Source organism: Argiope bruennichi, chromosome 10 (assembly GCF_947563725.1).
Source record: "Argiope bruennichi chromosome 10, qqArgBrue1.1, whole genome shotgun sequence".
NCBI lineage: Eukaryota > Metazoa > Arthropoda > Arachnida > Araneae > Araneidae > Argiope > Argiope bruennichi.
Window position 1 is genome coordinate 115,182,446 of NC_079160.1, and position 22,063 is coordinate 115,204,508.

The 22,063-nt window shown below is 28.8% G+C and overlaps 1 protein-coding gene across 3 annotated transcripts in view; it reads right to left on the minus strand.

Annotated features, from left to right (window-relative positions):
* The window catches only part of LOC129987793 (A disintegrin and metalloproteinase with thrombospondin motifs like), a 32,276-nt gene that overhangs the window by 4,311 nt on the left and 5,902 nt on the right, over window positions 1-22,063 (minus strand). For 2 of the 3 annotated variants that reach the window (XM_056095726.1, XM_056095725.1), the window contains exons 2-12: window positions 18,407-18,509; window positions 16,996-17,059; window positions 15,477-15,688; window positions 13,638-13,724; window positions 13,267-13,471; window positions 8,454-8,635; window positions 7,430-7,501; window positions 4,982-5,183; window positions 3,170-3,296; window positions 1,258-1,422; window positions 85-211 (exon numbers count right to left, since the gene is read on the minus strand). In XM_056095726.1, the coding sequence (XP_055951701.1) occupies window positions 85-211; window positions 1,258-1,422; window positions 3,170-3,296; window positions 4,982-5,183; window positions 7,430-7,501; window positions 8,454-8,635; window positions 13,267-13,471; window positions 13,638-13,724; window positions 15,477-15,688; window positions 16,996-17,059; window positions 18,407-18,502 (1,539 nt within the window). In that variant the 5' untranslated portion in view covers window positions 18,503-18,509. The remainder of the gene's footprint in view (window positions 1-84; window positions 212-1,257; window positions 1,423-3,169; window positions 3,297-4,981; window positions 5,184-7,429; window positions 7,502-8,453; window positions 8,636-13,266; window positions 13,472-13,637; window positions 13,725-15,476; window positions 15,689-16,995; window positions 17,060-18,406; window positions 18,510-22,063) is intronic. The other variant, XM_056095727.1, reaches the window with a different exon arrangement.

Consider the following 22,063-nt stretch of genomic DNA (forward strand, 5'->3'; position numbering starts at 1 on the left):
TAACAAAAAGGCTAAAGTTTTAAAAAAGGTATAAATAAATCTAATCAGGTGTATGAATTGCCATGACAGTTTCTGTCTACTTACCTGGCAAGCTTTAGTACCACCATCTCTTTTGCACTGTTCGTCTAACGACAGCAATTGTCCTGGCCATTTACTGCTTGCAGAATGATTTTCATGTGGATAGTTAAATAAGCAAGAAGCTCTAGGCGTACTGTAATAGAAAAATAATTCTTTGAAATTGGTTATTCTGTTACAATCAAAGGTAGGCAGAAAGTTACAAGCACCCGCATTCATTATAATGTCCGATAGAGTTCGGTGGGAAGGGATACATTAGATAGATATTAATTTTTAAAATATATTTGAATGACGATGGGGTCCTTCCATGTTCACATGGAAATGTAAGATATTGTTATGCCAAAACTAATATTTCTCTCTTTATATTCTTTATTCATATTTGCTTTATATTTTCTTTGATAGTAAAATACTATTTTTTGCCTTAGAACTTTAAGTAATTTTCTTTTTGACTTTTAAACTTTCTCTACGTTATTCATAATTTAATATTGCTTTTTGTTTCATCTTGTCCTTTAATATTATTAGAATTATAATACATACCCATCTAAGGGTGGTTTTTCACCCCGTTATCAATACCTCAGATTAACTAACAAAGTTTTTTGTTGTAGAAAATGCAATTCATATTTGCAGAATACTACAATATATATATATTATTTTAATATAATATATTGTATTATATTAAAATATTATATTATTTTAATTGAAAATATGTATTAAAATTAAATTACTACAATTAAAATTGTATTTATTTCTATGATATCTTAATAATGAAGCATAATCTTGTTCATATAAAAAAAAAGGAATTCTTTGTCTCGTTAACCTTTCTTTCCTTGCAGTGTTATCTTCTTTATGCATGATGCTCATGAACACTCAATAAAAAATAAATTTTAAAATTGGATTGAGAAGAACAATGATTACAAAAATGCACTGCTAAATACAAAATAAGAAGCAATTACGTAGAGAAAATATTACTTTCTAACTGCCTCGTGAAATGGGAATAGGGTGAATGAATCATAATAAAATCAATCATAGTATAAAATGATAAAAATGGCAGACTTCAGCCATTGATTAACAGACTTATTCAGTTTTTCCTTTTTTTTTTTCTTGCCTTTTTCACCAGAGATGAGAGTGACTAATAAAGAATTTAACTTAATTCTAATAAATACAAAAGACTGAGACACTTACCTTAAAAAATGCCGAAATTGCTCGATACTGCATTGGGACCAGTGGAAGCGTCGAGTTCCCGATTTTTTGAGGCTCATAATATAACCTCCTTCAGAAGTGCATCCGGAGGATCCTGGGCCACCTAGAAAGGGACTGGGTGGAAAGCCATCGTGCTTGGCTCCTAACCTTTAAATGCAATAGAAAACTTTTGATCAACTTTTCAGAAATTCTTAATGATCGGTAACTTTTTTTTTCGTGTCACTGTATGTGTTCGGGAAAATATAAAAATTTAACAATGAATTGGTATGAGTGAGGGTTTATAAATACTCATTTTAACTAGAAAGTAACATTTATTCTACTAGGATTGGATTCATGAATAAAACATGTAAATCGGAATGATCGGTGCTATTCGAATCTGAATCTTAAAATAAATGAAATTTTATAAAACAAACCTCATATATTAATGTAGTAAAATATAGGATTTCAAGAATTTTTTCCCTCAATAGGATGCACAAAACAAAATCGAAAAAGTTTATGACGTTGCATAAACACTTTAAGGTGTACGTACACACTAGAAGAATTTTTTAAATTTTAACTTTAAAAATCAACTTTTTTCACAGTAGGTTATTAATATATGTTTAAACTCATTTCAGTGAGAAAAAAAACCATGTTACACTATTAATTAATTAAATAATATTTAATGAGCTAATTAGCCTATTTTTTGAAACATGATATCTTAAATTTTAACTTGTACAGACACACAATTCTTGTTGGAAATTATGCCTAATATTAGTCTTCATGTTTTCTGCCTCAATCAAGTTATAAAAATATATAGTTTTTTTTAACAATTTTTTCATCAACGATGAATAGAAAAAGAGATTTTTTTCTGCAATTTTAATTTTTAAATAGCTATTAAAAATTTATTTCTATAAATATAACTTTGATTGAAGCACAAAACATTTGCTATTTCATACAGATTATTTTGATATATAAATAATTGTATTTGGTTAATTTCTTGTTGAATTATGATTGTTTGAATGAAGCAACATAGTGGAAAAATATCATTCTTCATAAAATGAGTTTAAAAAAAACCGTAACTAGAGTTTTTAATGAAAGCCCCTCAAGAAAAATAATTATAACTCGAGAAATATTTCGAATATTAACAACATCTTGGTATCGTTTGAAAGCTAAAGGATCAGAGAACCTTATTAAGCAATAAAAAAATACTCGATATTTTGAACGATTTTCGAAGTTTCAAGTGTGTACATACACTTTAAATAAATCAAAATTACATTAAGATTTATAGTTTGCATTCATATTTATAATCACCGATATTATAGTCATCCCTATTTATAGTTTTACACATTGCATTTTAAAGTGAAACAAATGTTTGGGAATTTTATTAGTTATTCACAATACGATATGAATTCATTTCCATGTCGTATCTTTTTCATCGTCTCATACTTCTGCAATTTTTTTTTCATAATTTGTTAAAATAATCAAATGGTTTTTGTCCAATTAAAAGCATGTTCTTCAAAAAAATTATTATTTAATTATTGTAAAATCTTGCAATCCATTTTTCTCAAATTCACCATCAAAGACCCTCTTTCATTTAAAATCAAAAATAAATTAAAACCAAGTTAATTAAAAATGGAGACTTTTACTCATTAAATTCTTCTATTAAACACAGAAGCATGCGCAAATGTTAGAGTTCAATCTCACCTCCAAGTTAATTTTAAAAATTAATAATTCTACTCTAATAATATTAAAGTATTGCATTGCCGAGGAGTACACGTCTATATATTATATTTCAAAGATCTAGTACACGAGGAAAAGAGAATAAAATTTATTTCAAAATTTTATGATTGCAAATATAAAAGATGTAAAGATTTATTAAAGGAGTGCTGTATATAGTAGAATGGGTTTTACTCACAGGTGAGCGATTTCATGCGCTGTATTCAAGATGCCGCTAAATCCTCCGTTATCTTCCACAATGGCAACTTTTTCGGTTCTTCGATTCACCTGATCCACGTGACAGGCACCGCCAATATAAGCAATTCCTTGAAATAAGTAAAAACATCTCAGTATGTATTAGGGAATCTCTAATTATTCGATAGTTTTTATAAACATGGTTTTATACGAATAGTAAATAATAAACATTTCTTTTTCGTTTTAATACTTTTTCACTTTATTGTATCGAGATTAATTAGGCCTCAAACTCTCTGCCAAAAATCACCTGGTGTGAAATAAAAATGTATTTAATGATTGGCTGAAAGTTAAATTCTGCAAACATTACAGTTATAATCGCCATAACAGTCACAAATAACTTATTATCCAGAGTATGAAGCTAAGTAACATTTAAAGCTTCTGTCGCAACTGGAAGTAAGTGAAAAAAATCGATTTCAAAATCTTATCGTTGTAAGCTTAAAACAAGTCATGTTACATAAAGCTTTATTTTTAAAGTAAGAGTTTATAGGAGTTTTACTATCGTAAAATCTTTTACAAAAGGTTATAATAAAACTTTAATATCCCAATATATTCGGTCTTTCCACATAAAAGCGTATTCGTCTTTTTTTGTAATTTATTAGTTTATTAATTTTTAAAAAAAATTGATAAGCAAGCTATATAGATGCTAGATTTAAATTTTAAAAAATTTGATAAAGCTGCAGATAACTTTATTAAGTAGTAGAATAGTTTTATAAGCTAGCCTACCTGAACTGTTATTAACTTAGAATTTTTTCCTGAAGTAATGCTTTGCGGCGCACTTTGCTATTCCTGGAGTAATGGTAATGTAGAAAACGGTGCGAGGATTTTGGGGACCTTAATTTCAATTGATGGAATTCAAAATTTAATACATATATGTGATTTTGGTCACAAAATAACATACCAAATTTCAATCACCTAAGTTTTACGGCTTTTAAATTAATCGCATTCAAATACACATGGCAGTAGAAAGAAACAAAAAGTCAATTCATTGATGGTTTTTCAGCACACATTTTCTTTTCACTTTTTTTCCACCCATTTTCAGTTGTAGAAAAATCTGTCTTGCTTGTGTGCGGTAAAAAAGACTAATAGGCTCAATAACGGATAATAACACTTTATTCTACAAGCATACAGAAACACAAGTAAGAAAATACAAAACACGAAACTTGCACAAAGCAGCAGTTGGAGAAAAGCGTCATTAAAAATCGCAAAAGCTCAAATCATTTAGAAAGAACTAAATGAAAATCCAAAGAGAAAATTCACTTCACTAATTACTTTTCTCGACTCCGACTACTTACTTGGGGTCTATCTCTCGAATATTTATAGTCTCTCTCAGTGATAGAACAGAGAAGTTTCTAGACAGATATCTTGTTTTTGCTCTTAATATTGATATTGCCGAAATTCCAGTAGTTTCGAAAACCTTTGCTTCCGTTGCCAAATTTCCAAATGGCCAAAGAGGGCGAATAATTGACATAATATCTATTAGGCAATATCTGTAAATTACTTTCCTTATAATGAAACTAACTTCTGAGGAAATAATGTTACAGATTTGTAACGATACTAATAAAACCAAAACACGAAATTTATGTAGGTATATGAAAAAATAGAGAGGAGAATACTTTCGCTTGTTCTTTCTCTATGAGAAAATTCTTTTTGATATATGACAAAGCAAAAATAACTAGAAATATTTGTGAAAGATTCATTGTTATAAGATATTTGAAAGAAATGAATGATTCTTCAAATGAATTAGTTCTTTGCGTACCTCCTGTCGCCGGGTTGCACTTCCCACTCTTCTCGTCTCTCGAACAGATGTCTAATTTGGTGAGGAGGAGGGCCATATCATGTGACGGCAGTCGTCTTCGAGTAGAAAACATATGCTTGGCCATATCGTTGAGAGCTGCTCGTCCCTCAAAAGATTTCAGTAACATGCGATTGTTTACAAGATAGGATGTTACATCACGGCTCTAAAAAAGAGGAGAAACAAATAAATTGCACAATTGAAAATAATTGGTGCACTAAATATAATTTGTTAAAAACATTTTTTTCCAATTACAATTTAATTTACAATTCATTATTATAAATATTATAGAACCTTGAAGCAGTTTTTTTTTTTTTTTTTTTTTCTGAAATTCATTACCAGTTGGCGCCACTGGTATAGAATAAAAATGCAATTAAATGAACTGATTACTTGGTCATTAAATTCTGTAATTATTAAAATAAATGACTAATAAATAAATTCCCGTAATGGTTGGAAAGAAATCTGAGCAGAACCGGGCCAGGCAAAATCACGTATAGTAGATATCGTCACTTAATTTTGAGGGCCCATAATTTTTTTCACGTAACTTTTCTTCACGGGTCTGCGAAGAGAGTCAATTCAGTACAACTGAAAGTGCAATATGAAGTACATTGAAAACTGTTTGAATGTGCGCACGTATCTCCAACAACACACTTCCGAAGACTGTGCGGTGCAGAAAAACAATTAAAGACAAAAAAGTTGTTTGCAAACACGAGATCGAAAGCGTTTTATGACTTGCACTTTGAAGAACTTCGTAAATCAACAAAAAAAAAAATTTCAAACTCAAAAACGCTTAAAAACTTTAGATATTTGTTCATTTCTTTTCCAAGAATTATCTTTATTGGCTCTATTTATTTATTTTTTTCATTTCGTCTAAAATCTAAGTGGGATAAACTGCTTCTATTATTAAATAATTAAATTAATTTCCTTACATCTAACTTCTGTAAGCTTAATGTAGTGGGAATTAGCTGACACGAACGTCTTTAATTCAATGATAATTTGAGATCTTCCCGGTATCTTAAATTTCCTTTTAACCATTCGAGACAGATTGCATACCATGTGTGTAAAGAATTTCCGAGCCAAAACAGCAAGTATGACACCATATGTGCAATGATATTGAATTGAAAATTTTAACTACTCTAAATGGTCTTTGAAAAAATGTGCCATCTTGAATGGGTTAAAAGATTTTTTTATGTAATTCAGTTTTGATTATTATTGGTAAAAAAAGTACAAATTGCAGATTTTTTTAAATTTGGTTTTCAATAGTAAATAAGCATGTAGCTTGTGTCTATTTTATTTTCATGACTTCAATAATGTTGGAGTATATTTTGAAATTTTATTTTACAATTGCTTTAATCAACTTTTTTTATTCTACTTCTTTATCAATATTTCTGATTTATTTATCAAAACAATTCTTGTTAAAATTACTTATTGTTTCTTTTTTAATTATGCAATATCGATTAAAACGATGAATATTAATATCAGATCCTTGTTGCCACTTTAATAAAATCATGTTTTATTGAAATGCTCATTTCTAAACCCAATTTTTTTAAATTGAATTCAAATTTTGCTCAACAGCTTTAAATTAGGCAAATAACGCTTGCGGTTTGGATTAAATTCAAAATTCAAAATATTAAATGCCATTTGGTGATATTTAATAATATTAAATATCACAATTTAAACATAATTATCATATTAACATGATTTTGAGATTATTTTTTATAATTTTGTATTATCAAATGATTAGGCCTTCAGCGTTTATGGTTCATTTTTTTTCACATTTTAGCTTTATGTAACGTTTTCTACAAATAAATTCGTTTTAATTTTTCTAATTTAATGATAATGATTAATATTAAACCTCATTAGAATGCAGAAATTGTATAACATCGTATACATTGGTAATATTATATAGTATTGTATACTACTGAACCATATTGTATAATATTATATAGTATTGTATACTACTGAACCATATTGTATAATATTATATAGTATTGTATACTACTGAACCATATTGTATAATATTATATAGTATTGTATACTACTGAACCATATTGTACAATATTATATAGTATTGTATACTACTGAACCATATTGTACAATATTATATAATATTGTATACTACTGAACCATATTGTACAATATTATATAATATTGTATACTACTGAACCATATTGTACAATATTATATAATATTGTATACTACTGAACCATATTGTACAATATTATATAATATTGTATACTACTGAACCATATTGTACATATTATATAATATGACAATATGTAGTGCTATCTAGGAATAAGGTGAAAAATTTCCGAATCAAAATTATTTGTTCTTCGCAGCTCATAATAAGTGGAATTTTACTTCAATTTTTATTAAAATATTTATTACGAAAAGAATAAAAGGTGTCCTTACCTTAGCTACGATGATGCCAGAAAGGAAAAGCTTGATTTTGGGATTCGATAGAATCTTGAATCTTAGATCCACCTTCAAAAAATTTGAATTATAAAAACATCGAAAAAAAATCAAAAATAAATCAAATTCATTTTTTTAAATGCAAATGTTTTTATTTAATAAAAAAAAAGAAAATTTTGGCATGTTGATTTTAAAAATTCTCATTTGTTCATTTTTCTGACTTTAGGTACCTATTATTTTTAACTTGTTCTTAACGAGAACTCATAAGTTGTTCATAAATCTCTATTTATCATTACTTTTCAAATAAAAGTGTATATAATTATCAACGCAAAAGAAATTATTGAGAAAAATTTTGTTTGTGAAATTATAGTCCTCTGGGAAGACTTTAGAGCGACAGTAAACCGGATGCTCAGACAGCAAATATCTTGTCATTAAACAAATCAAGCTATATTTTCGTATCATCTTGTTCACATAAGTCGGGAACCAATATAAATCATATTTCAAATGGCTACTATTTGATGATCTAAAACTATGAAAATCATCAAAATTTCGATATAGTCTTTCTAAGTGTTAAAATCTTTTACAATGTCAATCTTCAAGCTTATTTATATATATACGTTCCTTCTAATACGTGTTATCCGACTTTTTTGATATTTTGACAACAGAGATATCTGTAAACTTACGATAAGACTGCATGCATTTAAGTACATTACTTTGTGATCTCCAGTTTGCAATTTATTAAGAGAATATAATTTTTAAATCAAAATTAGTCATTAGTCATTGTCAGACAACAATGACTAACGCAGTCTGAAAGAAAATTATATTGGCAGCCAATAGCGACTGACGTGGTCTTAACGGAAAAAGCAAAGTCAGTCATCAGTGACTGATGAAGTATGAAATAAAAATATGTAGTAAATTACAGGTGATTGGCATTGTTGAAACGGAGAGTTCAGCGTCAGTCATCAATGATTGGCATGGCCCTAAATTATGCTTAATTCATGAGAAATAAATTTCAATAACTTACCCCGTTCAAAAAGCTTACCAAGTACTTCCGGGTTTTGAGCTCACTGAAATCATGCACGGCGAAGTTGTCGTAGTCAACCATAAGAAGAACCTCTGGAAATGCATGACGGATGGGATTTCTCTTAGAACGATGGCCATCAATATTTGATATATTGATTTTGGCATAGAAGTCACTCAACAGAACTGAAAACAGAGAAATCTTCAGAAATCAGGAATTTTTGGAACTTTGTAGCCTGCCTGTACAAAAGCCATCTGTCCTCTTGTACCAGACGGCTTATGTAGGAGCAGATTTCCTAATAATAGGATCTTCGTTTCATAGAAATAAAAAATATAAAAAGATATTTGCACTTATTTATTTCAGAAGTTTTTTATTTTAAAATAAAATTGGCGATTTTTTTTCCTGACAACAACTCTTATCGTCACTTCAGGTCTCGTAGACTCCGGATTTAAAACTCAACATCACTAGACAACCGTTTTGAATTCACGGATCTCTAGTGATTTTGAGTGATGAATTCAACATCCGTTTGCTATTATTCTGCTGAAATTTCGAAAGGGTGTGGTTCATATGATCTTTAAAATTATGAGGGTCGTTCCATTGCACCATTGCTGCATCTAAACGGAAATTTAATATAATTAAACTAAATCCGACAACATCCCAAACAGTACATTATGAGAATCTCTTCTACACACTGCTGCCAGACACAGAATGATAAATAGAGAGGCAAAAACTAGTTTGGCAAATATGAAGCATTTGCCGAGAAAGAAACAGAAAAACTATTGGAGTAAGAAGGAGGTAAATACGTGAGAAAAAATTTATTCCCTTGTATTGCAGCATAATTAATTGCGTTTTTCACAAACATGCTGAAAAAATGATGAAAAACATAATTATTCTCGAATTACCTAGCATAGCTAAAGATGTACCTTGTACACTAACAATTTTTATTCTTACTTGTCAACATTTTTTAACTAATACAAAGTAAATATATAAATACTAGGTGATTCCAAATTTATGGTAAAAATTTGGAAGAGCAGTGCAGAACAAGGATACGAATAATATTCACATAGGAAGACCAGGCCGCATTATATTTCTTTAGTCATAAATAAAAGATGCCTCAATTCAACTGCAACGAGATGTTTGGTTTCTAACTTCTACACTAGTGAATATATTTTAATGATATTTTCACCAGTGGTACATCTTTTCAAAACAATCATTTACTGTTCATGAATGTATAGGCGCAAGGGACCGAAATAAGAGATGAAAAAAAAGATAAAGCGTTTAATGGCGGAGGCGTCGATATGTGCAATGCTTACAAGAATTGTTCAAAATTACGTACACCAACTGCGCCCAACAATGATTGATAGCATCGGTGGAGAGACTGGCATACACCTTGCAAAATATGCCTGGTATTTCACGCACACGTGCAGAGCTACTGATATTTGAGGAACGAGAACCTCAGCAGGCTCAACTGGTGTCTCATATAAACAAGACTCTTCGGATGTCTCCAGAAAAAGTAATCCCTGCTCGATAAATCGGAAGATCTAGGGTGCTAAGGGACTGATATACCATATATTCCTATTCAAATAAATAATCTTTTAAAATAAATTCAGCAATTTTGCAAATTTTATTAAAATATCTCCACTAGTATAGAAGTTAGAAACAAAATATCTTGTTTTAGTTCAATTGAGACACCTTGCATTTAAGACTAAAGTATTAGTTTAATTTAGTTATATTGTCCCATTTTAAAGCAACTAGGGCTATTTTGGAATGGACCTCGTAATTTTGAACCGTGGTCAGATGACGAGGAGGACAACTGATTATGACTAAAAGAATATATTGCGACCTGGATTTCCTGAGTGAATATTATTCGTATTCTTATTCTTTAATTTACCAACATTTGTACCATGAATTTTGAATGTGCATAATAACATGTCAAAAAGATTGGAAAATCCTGTTATAAATCATTGAAAAGAGAGCATTTGTATTATAATGTTAATATTATTTCTATTTGAATCAGATTTTGGAATAAATAATTTTAGAGTAAAAGGAATCCAGCAAGAACCCTTTGTCATTCGTCTTGGTTTTACTAATGACCTAGATCATCGTTTAATTCTCTTTTCCAAATCAAGAACTTTATGTATGTTGATTCCTTTACTAATAAGAAAACAAGAATTCCACGGATGATCGATTGAAAAAACGGACCTTATTTTCTAATTACTGAAAAAACGGAATATATTTTTCTTTTTTGTCCAGAAAATCCCAGTTGTATCCCATTTGTCCCCTTAATTAGTGACTCGTTTATAATATATAATGGTTTTTTTTGCACGAAGTAGGACCCGCGAGTTAAAAAAAAAATGTTTCCAGGTGAAAATCAAAGGAAATGGAATTACAGAGAGAGAAAAGGAGTTGAGAGCGATAAGTCATTGTTTAATCTTTATTTCTACTATCCATCTTCAAAAGTTTCGCACATGCGCACACTGAAGTTGTTGCCTCCTATGCGACCAATGGTTATCTTAGTTTAACCACAGCATAGATATTAACACAATGCAATATTTAAACGAAAGATTATATTTTCTTTTAAGACGACTCATTCGACGCAGAAACATAAAAGTTTTTTTAATCCCATTATCTAGATATTGAAAATATAAAATTCGTGTTCCTTTTCGCATATCTGAGTAAATTTTCTAATTTAAAATTCAATCAATCATCTGATTTCTCCTTTCAAAATTCTTATTACAGGGTGCGACAAAAAAAAACTCGAACAAAATTATTACATCATAGAATAGAAGTTATTAATTTCTTTTTCATTTTCGATCATTTCTTTTTGTCTACCACTTCAATTATAATACATTTTATAATGTATATTCGAATTTACGTATTGATTTTTTGGCTTTTTTACAATGCAAAGCAAAAGATTTGCTATTTTAGAATTGTTTAAGCAAGGAAAACGAGCAATATGAAGTTGTTCGTTTGCTTAATGTGTTTTGGCAAACAGTGTCTGATGCAATCTATGATTTCGAGATTGGCAATGATGGTAAAAGTCCAAGATGTGAACGAAAACGTGTGGTCAACACTTTCAATAACCGTAAGGGTATTAAAATTCATGAAGGGTCTCATGAAATTTAAGGGTCTCCATGAAAAAGATCGCTAGTGAACTGGGAATAAGGTGCCTATTAGTGCAACGAATGGCAAAAATAGAACTTGGACTGAAACCCATAACAAGTTCTAAAAAGTTCAGCTTTTCATTGAAGAAAACAAACTTGTGTGGCTCCAAATACGTCAAAAACTTTTAAAACGGGCCGCAAGTCAGCGCTGAGAGAGATTCCTTTGCACTAATGAGAAGCTCTTTATCGTCCAAAAGCTCATAATTCCTAGAACTATAGGAATTATGAGCTCCAAGCACTTCAGCAAGTGTTGAACATACCAAAAATCCAAAGTCGGTCATGGTCCGGGATGAAATTTGCACAAGCGGCAAAACATCTCTGGTTTTTGTGTATGATGACGTTAAAATAAATCAAAAAATGTACCAGTGAGACATTCTAAAAGTTGTTGTATTTCTGTGGGTCAAAACCCACTTCGGCAATGTAAAGTGGGAGTTTCAACAAGTCTCCGCAAAACCTCACAAGGCTAGAAAGACAGAAGAGTGGTGAAAAGTTCATTTTCGGACGTAATATCATATGGAGAGTAGGCACTTTACTCGCCGAATCTCAACCCTATGATTACAGTGTATAATTCATTTTGAAGACTAGGACTTGCACTAAAAGACATAAAAGTTTGGACTCTATAAAACAATGGCTTCGGCGGGAATGGGGTCGATTAATTGACTTGAGGCTCTTTGCTGAAAATTTCAATAAGCGTTTGCGCCTCTGCATCACTGCAAAATGCAGTCAATTTGAAATAAATAAATTTGTTTATTAGTAAAAGTCTACTCTTATTATTATTTGTTATATTTTGTTAATTTATTTATTTGTAATCAAGTTATATTAAAAATTGTTTGTCCAGGTTTTTCTGCCGTACCCTGTATATTCCAAATTCCTTACTTCCGAGTAAACTGCCCCTTCCTTGTAAAGGTTATAATACTTTACTGGTAATTTGGGATGCCACTAATGATAGAACTGTATTATAGAAAGCATTGTGTTTCCAATATGTTACTCCAAATTCTGAAGCCATTTTGTATAGTTACTGTTGTAATGTTTTATTCATAATAAACTAGTTTCACCTGGAACAAGGCGTTTTTGAATATTAAACTGACCAACAGTGACAAAAAATAGCAAATGCCTCATTTAATAAACAAAATTATAAAAATTAAACAGATATTTTCTTGCGCTTATTTATTTAAAGGTTCGAATCTACTTCCTGATACGGCCATATCTCCAGCGGCGACAAAATTTCGTTGCTAATATGGTGAAGGAAACAGTCCAGTAAAATGGATATTTATATTAGTTGCCTTTTATTTTGGTGACTTTACATTCCTTGGCGATATCCAGGTAATTACATTCAATAAATTAAGAAAAGTTCAAATCATTCAAATTTGCACCCTTTAATTGATTACAGTGACATTTCATATTGGAGAAGAATTTAAGAGAATTCAATGAAAGAAAATAAATATACCGAACGTAGTTATACTTAGCCGTCAAAAAAATGTTTATAAAGTTACAAAAACATATCGAAATGGAATATTTTAAAGGCATTATCCTGCATGTATCGGAAAATATGCAGTTAATGAATATCATTAAAAGGTAATATAATTCATAATAAATTATATTTAAATAATGTTAAATAGGCTAAAATTGTACAAAACAATCAGATATCTTACTTGATTTTTTTGAAGAATTTCCCCTCGAGCAACGGAACAAGAAATGGGGATCTTTTCTTTCAGCGAATTCTTCCGGAAAGGTCGTAGAATTCGTACTCATTGCTTCAAAGTTTTGATAGAATAATTTGACATTATCATCGTTTTGAGGAATCAAAATGTGTGCGGGTACAGGTTTCACACCGAGTTCATCTGCTATTGTGCCATCCTATGAAAAAAAAAAATTGACTTTTGCCGTTGGTTTCCCAAACAAATATTATTTTTAGATTCAACGGCGATTCGGTTCGTTTTAGTCATCTATATTTTGAAAAGTTTAATTCTCATAGCCCATAAATTTTTTTATATCACAGAAAAGAAAGAAGAAAATGTCGTACCATCTGTATTTGTCCATTTTGTCCACGTGTGATGATGACCGCAGCCATCTTATCTATGTCTTGGTATGCGGCTCCTATGTCCTCCTTCTAAAAGAAGTAAATGAAAGTTTTGAGTATATTGAACGTTGAATTTGTTTTGAATTTTACGAAAAGTGGATAAATATTTATTAAGGAACGAATGAATTTTGACCATCTTTATGTGAAATCTGCGTTAGGAAATAAATTGGCCAATCATTCTGGCGATATTATGTGATATATTGCATTAAAATGAATGAAACTCATAAAATGTGTCTATACTGTTGAAAATTAGAAATATCAAGTAATTACTTAAAGCATTAAAAGAAAAAAAATGAAGTAAGATATAACTAAGAATTTGACCGATGGAATGATATGGAGAAATTTTGCTTCTTTTTTAAAAATGGGAGTGTTGTCTTTTTCACAGAAATTTAAATGGATTCCTAATGAAATTTGGTATTTCTTGTAAGAACACGGCATTTAATTTTTCAAAAAAGAAAAAAAAAACACTGAAATGTCCTTTTTCTTCGGTTGAAACAAAACGAAGAAGTGAAAAAATAATTTATAATTGTACGTTTTGTACGTAGAGACAACATCCTCTCAGGTAGCAAGGAAGAATGGACAAAATGTTTGCAAGTTTTTTATTATCTGTTGCTATGAGCTATTAGGAAAAATTGACGATTTTGAAATCTTGATTTTTTTTTTTTTTTTACTTCAAAGGCGAGTTTTACTTTTTTTAGAGAAATTCAGAATCATTCGCTTTGAAACTTGACATTAGCTTAATACTTGTGGTTTAGTTTTGCAGTCAAATACCTGACAACTCATTCAAATGATACTTGCCATCTTGCAACAAATGAAATCAATTTTCAAAATAATAACATCCAAGTGATATTCGTATTCATCGGTTCAAGTTGCCAACCCTAGTTGCCTAGATAATTTTTTTCCAGCTTTAACTAATCTGATTATCAGATTAATTAACCAGCTTTAATTGACTACGATATGTCTCTCATTACCTTTTTCTTCTCATCTTCGGCTCAAATGAGAATAAGCATTTCTGTCTTTGGATCCCGAATGGATATCTAATCCAAGCTTATAAAAACAAAAGCTAGGGATGGAAATTCAGTTGGACTTGACAAAAGAGTAGGTGTTATCCAGATAATTAAGTCAGAGAATTAGTTATTCCTTATTAGAAATTTTTATGTATATTTGTAATTTATATTCTTCTCAATATTTTCAATTATATTATTTCAAAGTCCTTCAAAATGTTAAGTCTGAATAACTCACATATGATGTCACGTAGGTAGTCTAGTGTGGAACTCAATGGCACACACAAGAAGTAGAGCTAAACTAATTTATTCACTCAACTCAGAACACAGTGACTGACAGATCCTCTGCTTTTATACTAGCAGAGAAAGTTCCAGAATACTTTTCTGGAGACAGTAAGAAAAGTCCAGAACACTTGTCTGGTAAACTAAAGAAATGTCCAGAATCTTCTGGAACATGAATTAAAGAGAAACATAAAATCAATATAATAAACATTTACACAAACTGTGAATCGCGGGATTCGAACTCACAATCTCTTGATTATGAGATCAGTGCTATGACCATTCGGACTGTCTCTTTTTCAATGCGGCAATATAATAACAATTATGTTAGGATGCAAAAAATAAATAAATAAATAATAAGTTTTAAAAAAAACTTTCAGCATTTTACTTGATTTTATTCTAATTTATTATTCGAATTATTTTGATTTTGACTGATGGAGTTATATGGAATTATATATATTTTAGATAGAGTTATATATTTTTATTTTTGGAAACTGACCTCATCGTTCACGTCCGAATACTCGATGCCATCGTCCGTCATCTCCGCCACGTACATCTTTGAATATTTGAGTCTTTTGTTGAATGCTCGGTTTCGTTTCAAGTGGAGGTGGATGGGTTTACCGAAAGCAGACAGGTGAACGTCTTTCACTTCATCGTCATCGATGCTTCGCTTCGAAAGTGTGCGAATCTGCACTATTTCGTACTCTGGAACTGCAAATTAATAAATAATTTCTAAGAACACTGAAATATCTTGGTGTTTGGTAAAGAAACATGGAAAAAAGCGTTTATTATATGCCAGGATAGCTTCCATTATTATGGTCACGCATTATCTAACACTATTAACTTTTGATGTCCCTGTTTTCCAGTGAAGAAGATTCCATGTCATACAAAGTAATTCAACTGGTACCGTACAAAGTATCACATCAGTAATTCAAAACTCCTACTTTGATTAAACCGATTTGCCATCGAATGGCTCATTTAGATGTTAAACCTCTTGAGACCAAAGGTTCTATCGGTACTGTTGTGGAATTTTAAGAAAACAATGCTGGACCAAGTACCGTTCTTGTCTTCTGACCACAATCCAAAATGATAAAGGCTTTTGAAAATAACCTTCTTGTAGCTTTAAAATAAAAAGTTTATCTGAATAGACTAACTAAATTGTCCTCGTTCACCTTTCAATACGTAAGGTTAAATTCACTACAATATTAGTTTTTTAAGAATCGCGATAATTTTTATGTTCTTTTTGAACAAGAATTTTTTCATATATAACGTTGATTACCAAGATTTATAACGAAGGAAATCCTTACTGAAAGTTTTTCGCCAATCTCGATTAAAATTGTTTTCCTGCTGTTGAAGAATGAACAGTTTAAGGATAAAACTTAATCGCGATCATATTCAGTACGAGGATTCAGTATGAATTATGAAAATTCTGAATATACAAAATTATTTTTGGATTTTTTTGTGTTTTGTATTACAAATTTTTTATTTGTAATAAAATTACATCCATATGCATTTATGACAAATCAAAAAATAATCACGATTCAAGAAGAGAGATTTATCAAATCTTTTATCGATTTCATAAGAGTGTTAAGAGAGTTTGATCACTATGCAACCGATATTCCTCTCGGATAAAAGGCTTAATCTCTCGCTTGAATTTAATGCGATTAAGTTTTAGCATTACGTAATCTTCGAATAGCGTGTTTGTTTGAAAATATTCATAGCAAAAAATAACGAATCTTAGTTTCTACTATCCGGAGATTCCTAATTTTGAGACAGAATAAAAAATCTTCTATTCCAGTTACTTGTGAACAGCAAACTTCAATGTAAATGTTTAAATAAATATTTGAGATGTTACTCTAAAATCACTCAAAGGCCCTTTTTTATTCTAACTTTAACTTCAATAAGAATTTAATCTAGGAGGCATCAAAGCATGGAAAACTTTCTAAACGATTTATTTTGTCTCCAGTGTGCTTCACAAAAGATTTTTTTTAAAAAAGAAGAAGAAAAACATTTATTACCTTGTTCGTAAGAATCAGCGTGAAATATTTGTTTTAATGTAACAAGATCCAATCGTTTGTAAATCTGAAAAGGAAAAAAAATCAATCAATGAATAAAACACTTACATTATGGTAATTGTAAACAAAATGAAATTTAAATACTTCATCAGAAAATTTGTCATCATCGTTTTTTTACCCGTTATTTCATAAAAATCATAGTATTAGAATTCCTGTAAATCAGCTTATTATTCTAATACTTATTATAAATCTTCTTATAACGAATTTTTGGCTTGTATATGTTAATGATTTTCTTATTATTCTAATTTTCTAAGATTGAAAAAAAAACTTTTCATAGTATATTTTAATTTAATTTGGCTTGCTTCATATTTATAAAGATGGATTTTTGTACCGATTTTTTATTTAATTTCTAATGATAAAGTTTTAAGATTTCGAACACTTAAATAATTTCCACAAAAATGCAATATTTTGATATTTTTAAAAAAAATTTTAATTAACAGATTAATCATATTATTTTTTTTTCTTGCTCAAGTCGCCACCTAGTAGTGAATTTGAGAAAACAAATTGATGTTAAGATTCCATAATATTTATAATAATGAATTATAAATAAAAGACGAATCCAACGAATATTTAATGATTAATTTAAATTATTTTACGACTAATATTAATTATTCTATACATATTATTTTATTATAATTATTTTAATAATGACAGTATTTAAAATAAACTATTCTAATTTTTAAAATATTAATGAATTTATATTTTATAAATGTTAAAAAAAATTCCATAAAATTTGTGTTTAGAATTCAGAATATTTTTGTTGTCTCTCTTCTAGTGACATCATTTTCATCTAATAAAAGTAACAATGAAAGAACAATGTTTTATGAAACGATGAAAATGGTTTGAATTTCAGAGAAACAATGTATTTATTTGTTAGATATCAGGTTAAAAAAATTTTTAACTATCCAAATTTATAAAAAAATCTAAAAGAATATTAAATTGATATCTTTAAAAATCATTTTTTTAATTTGAAAAGATGAGAAATTCATTTTTAGGCAATAATATTTGCAAAAATAACATCAGAAAAACGCCAAAAATTCGCTTTGTTTTTTGTTAATTAAAATTCCAAAGAAAAAAAATTGCTCCGAAATGGACATTTCCATCTATCAAGATATATATATGCCAAATTTGATAGCTGTAGACCTGTCTTATCGAGTGTAAATACATATACACAAATTTGTGCATATACATACATTTATTAGTAATAGAGATTTTATTAATTGTTTTTATAGATCATGCTTCAGATTATTTTTTCATAATATTCTTTTTTTCTCTGTTAAATATGGAAGTTAAAAACCAGTCACTGTTAAAGTTTTTGTATTTGGAACAATTTGACCATCTTTAACATACTTACTGGGGAACCTATAAATGCAGACATGGCACCACTAATGAACATTAGAAGTTTAATGCAAAACAGCATATTTGGACTTGAAAACACCAGAGTTCTCATCTCTTTTCTACGGGAGAATCCAAAAGGAAAATATATTTGAAATTAAATAAATATTTTATTAATTTTTTCCCTTAGAATATATCGGGTGTTTCAAAAATGACCGGTATATTTCAAAAATCAATAAAAACAAAACGGGCAGCAATAGAAATATACCGTTTGTTGCAATGTGCTTGGGACAACGGTAAATTTTCAGGCAGACAAACTTGCGAAATAAGTTACAATTTACAACAACAGATGGCGCTGCAGACTATTTGAAAGATATAGAAGAAAATACTAGCGTCTCAATCGCAACGTCTATCCCTATGGGATGGGCGAATCCATCCCAAACCATACTTTCGACAGGTAGGGACGTTGACCGAGAGGGGCAGCAGGGATAAACGTTGTCTTTTAAATGTTGAGTTGTAGCTCAACGCTTATCCCGCTTCAATTGAATAGTTTTCCGCTGGAGTGGAAGGATGCGTTTTCCAAGCAAGGTGTTGACATATTAGCTTAAAACATATTTTTCAGTGACCTTCATCTTATTCAATGGATATTTAATACAAATAACATTTATTTTACCAAAAGCAATATTTCAGACAATTCATTTTCAGGTGGCTTTTACTTGTTTTCTACTGTTTTATTATTATTATTACTAATTCTGTTTTTATAGGGTTCTGAATTTCCTGATATTAATGAATCTTGAAATCATTTAAAAGTACTTTTGACCCGACGAATGTTTCCATTAATACATCATCTTCAAAACTGGTAATTTACTGATTTTGAAAAAAATTTAATTGTAATATGATAACATTCCTTTACAGAAAAATTTCTGAATAATTTGGAAACATATTTTTTATTTACATCTAACATGTACTATTTCTGCAGTAAGTAAAAAAGATGTGCCTATTATATGATTGTATGGATATAATATCTTTATAGTCCGAGAAAAGAAAATATTCTGCCAATGGTTATATTTGCCTTTACATTCCCAGAACAGTGTATGTCTATTTTTTTATAATTCCTAAATTTCACATTTCTATTTGTCTTAATATGTTACCATGAACAGAAAAAAAAAATGTATACTGCTATTTTTAAATTTAAAATATGACATGAGAACATTTCAATTTTGTAACATAAACTAAAATTTGGATTTTTTAAACCATAGATAGTCACAAAAGGCATTGACAAATTGAAGCATCTGAAATATATATACTTTAAATAGAATATGCTTCCTGATATAATCTTTCTGTAGAAGTATTTTCTATAATATGATTAGAATGTTGTTAATTCAGAATATAAACTCAAACAGAATAAATTTGGAATGGATTTAGAATGTTTTCTGATATTTTGCATTTTCTGCAGTCCCAATTTAAAGATATAGCTGGCCAATTTTTTTCTGAAATAAAAATTTCATTCCCAAAACTGTATCATGTTCTCATATCATAAAAACACAATTTAAGACATTATTTGGGAACTTCATATGTTTTACATTTATTTTCCATTAGCCAGTTGCAGTTATATAGTTTCTAAAAATAATTATGCAATGATAAATTCTTTTTAAAAAGAAAAAAATCCAAGTAAAATATTGCATACATAGATTCATAGTGTCTCTTTTAGAATGTACTAAGTATTCAAAAATTGATTATTCAAAATCAATTGTAGTATTGGCAATTTGAATCTTGGAACGTTTTTTAACGATAAAATGCGACACATCACATGATTTGTGAGAAGATATACTAGTGTTTAAAATACTTAGGTAAATTTTTCCTTCTTGTCGCTTTCTTTACTTTATTGATCCTGAAATTATAATTATGGTATCTATGTTTTTCAGTTGTAATATTTTTTTTTATATTATGCGTTGTTCTCATTCTTAATAAAGTTTACACATTTTGCTTAGCATTTTATATGTAGTTTGTGCATTTAATATGTGTCTATTCATTGCAAAACCCTCACAATAATGTTAATTCCTTTCATTAAAATTTTACATTGTAAATTAGAGCCAAATATATCAATTCAATAGACAATTTTTTTTTTTTTTTTTTTTTTTCATATTAGTATTTCAATTTAGTTACATGCTAAATAATTTGCTGTTTTTATTATTTGATTTTTGAAAGTTATATAGTAAAATATTCTACATCCAAAGCATCTCCTATTATGCAATATCAATGTTTGTTGGACTAACTCGGTCCAATATTCATGTATAAATGTTTTTCATTGTTAGTCTTATAAATTAGGAGAATTGCCTATATAATTCAGTAAAATAAATAACAAATTATAGTTATTTTTTTTAATCACTAACCACTTACCAAAGACATTTTTAGCAGGCATTCAGCTAAGTGTAGCCTTCTGTAACCAATCTGTAAATATTTTTACTATATTCTTTAACACTGTAACATTTCTATATTTTAAGTGAATAAATATTTTTCCTATACCTATAGCACAATTATGAAAATTACATATATAATGCACAATATGCAGGCACAATGGTTCCAATGCTAATTGAGAGTATATTATCTATGCTTATCATTCATATTTTGGTTTCCTTAATGATTTTGAAGCAAACCTAATGAAAACAAATATATTATTTTCTTAACTGCCTCACAAAAATGAGCTGTTATGTAAATATTTAAAAACAAGTTTTAATCAAATTACTTTCATTCTGTTTACTTTGTTTCTAGAGTGTCCATCCAACTTTATTTTGTGTTTATTATTTTTTTATTGTAAAACAATAAAATAAATAATATAAAATTATAGAAATATAATATTTCTTCTCATAGAAAAGAACATATTTTTATATAAATACTAATAAAAAATGGAAATAACTATTTTCATTATATTTTTTTAATTTGTGTTAAGTTTTTTTTCTGCCTCTTATAGTTAAATAGCACAATAAGTTCTTCAAATGATGAAATATATTGTATGCTTTTGAAAAATTCTTTGTTTCTAATAAAACTACAATGCTATATTGTTTAATAATTAGATACAATATACCAATGGAGAAACTAAATTGCATTTGAAATTTTTAAAAAATCTGCCTTGAAAAATTTAGATTCATTTGTATATTAAGTAAAGAAAGTATTTCATTTCTTATTCTATATTCAATAAAGATAATAAAAAAAAAGTTGTTTGCTATAGAAAGTTTATAAAATATTATTTAAATTTATTAAATTAAAAGTTTTTATAAAATATCTATTAACTATCATCAAATTTATTCAATTCTTGAGAGCTGAAGTTCTACAGATTCACTAGTTTATTTAGCATAATTATAATATATAAACCAAAATACAGTTTGTAACATTTAACCAAATAATAGAATTGCAAGTCATCGTGCACAGAGTTGTTGTCTGTAGTATTTATGTAAATATCTTTGTCTGCATTATCTAACCAATAAAAAAAACTCATTTATTGTATCACTTGCATATTTTTTTAGTATTATTATATTTAACTATTTTATTTTAATACATTATAAGGATAAAAATGGAATCATTTTTTAATCCACCCCATACCTAACTTGCTTCAACGAACGAATAACAAAACATTTAATTATAAAAAAAGTGGAACAAATATATTTATATACTAATA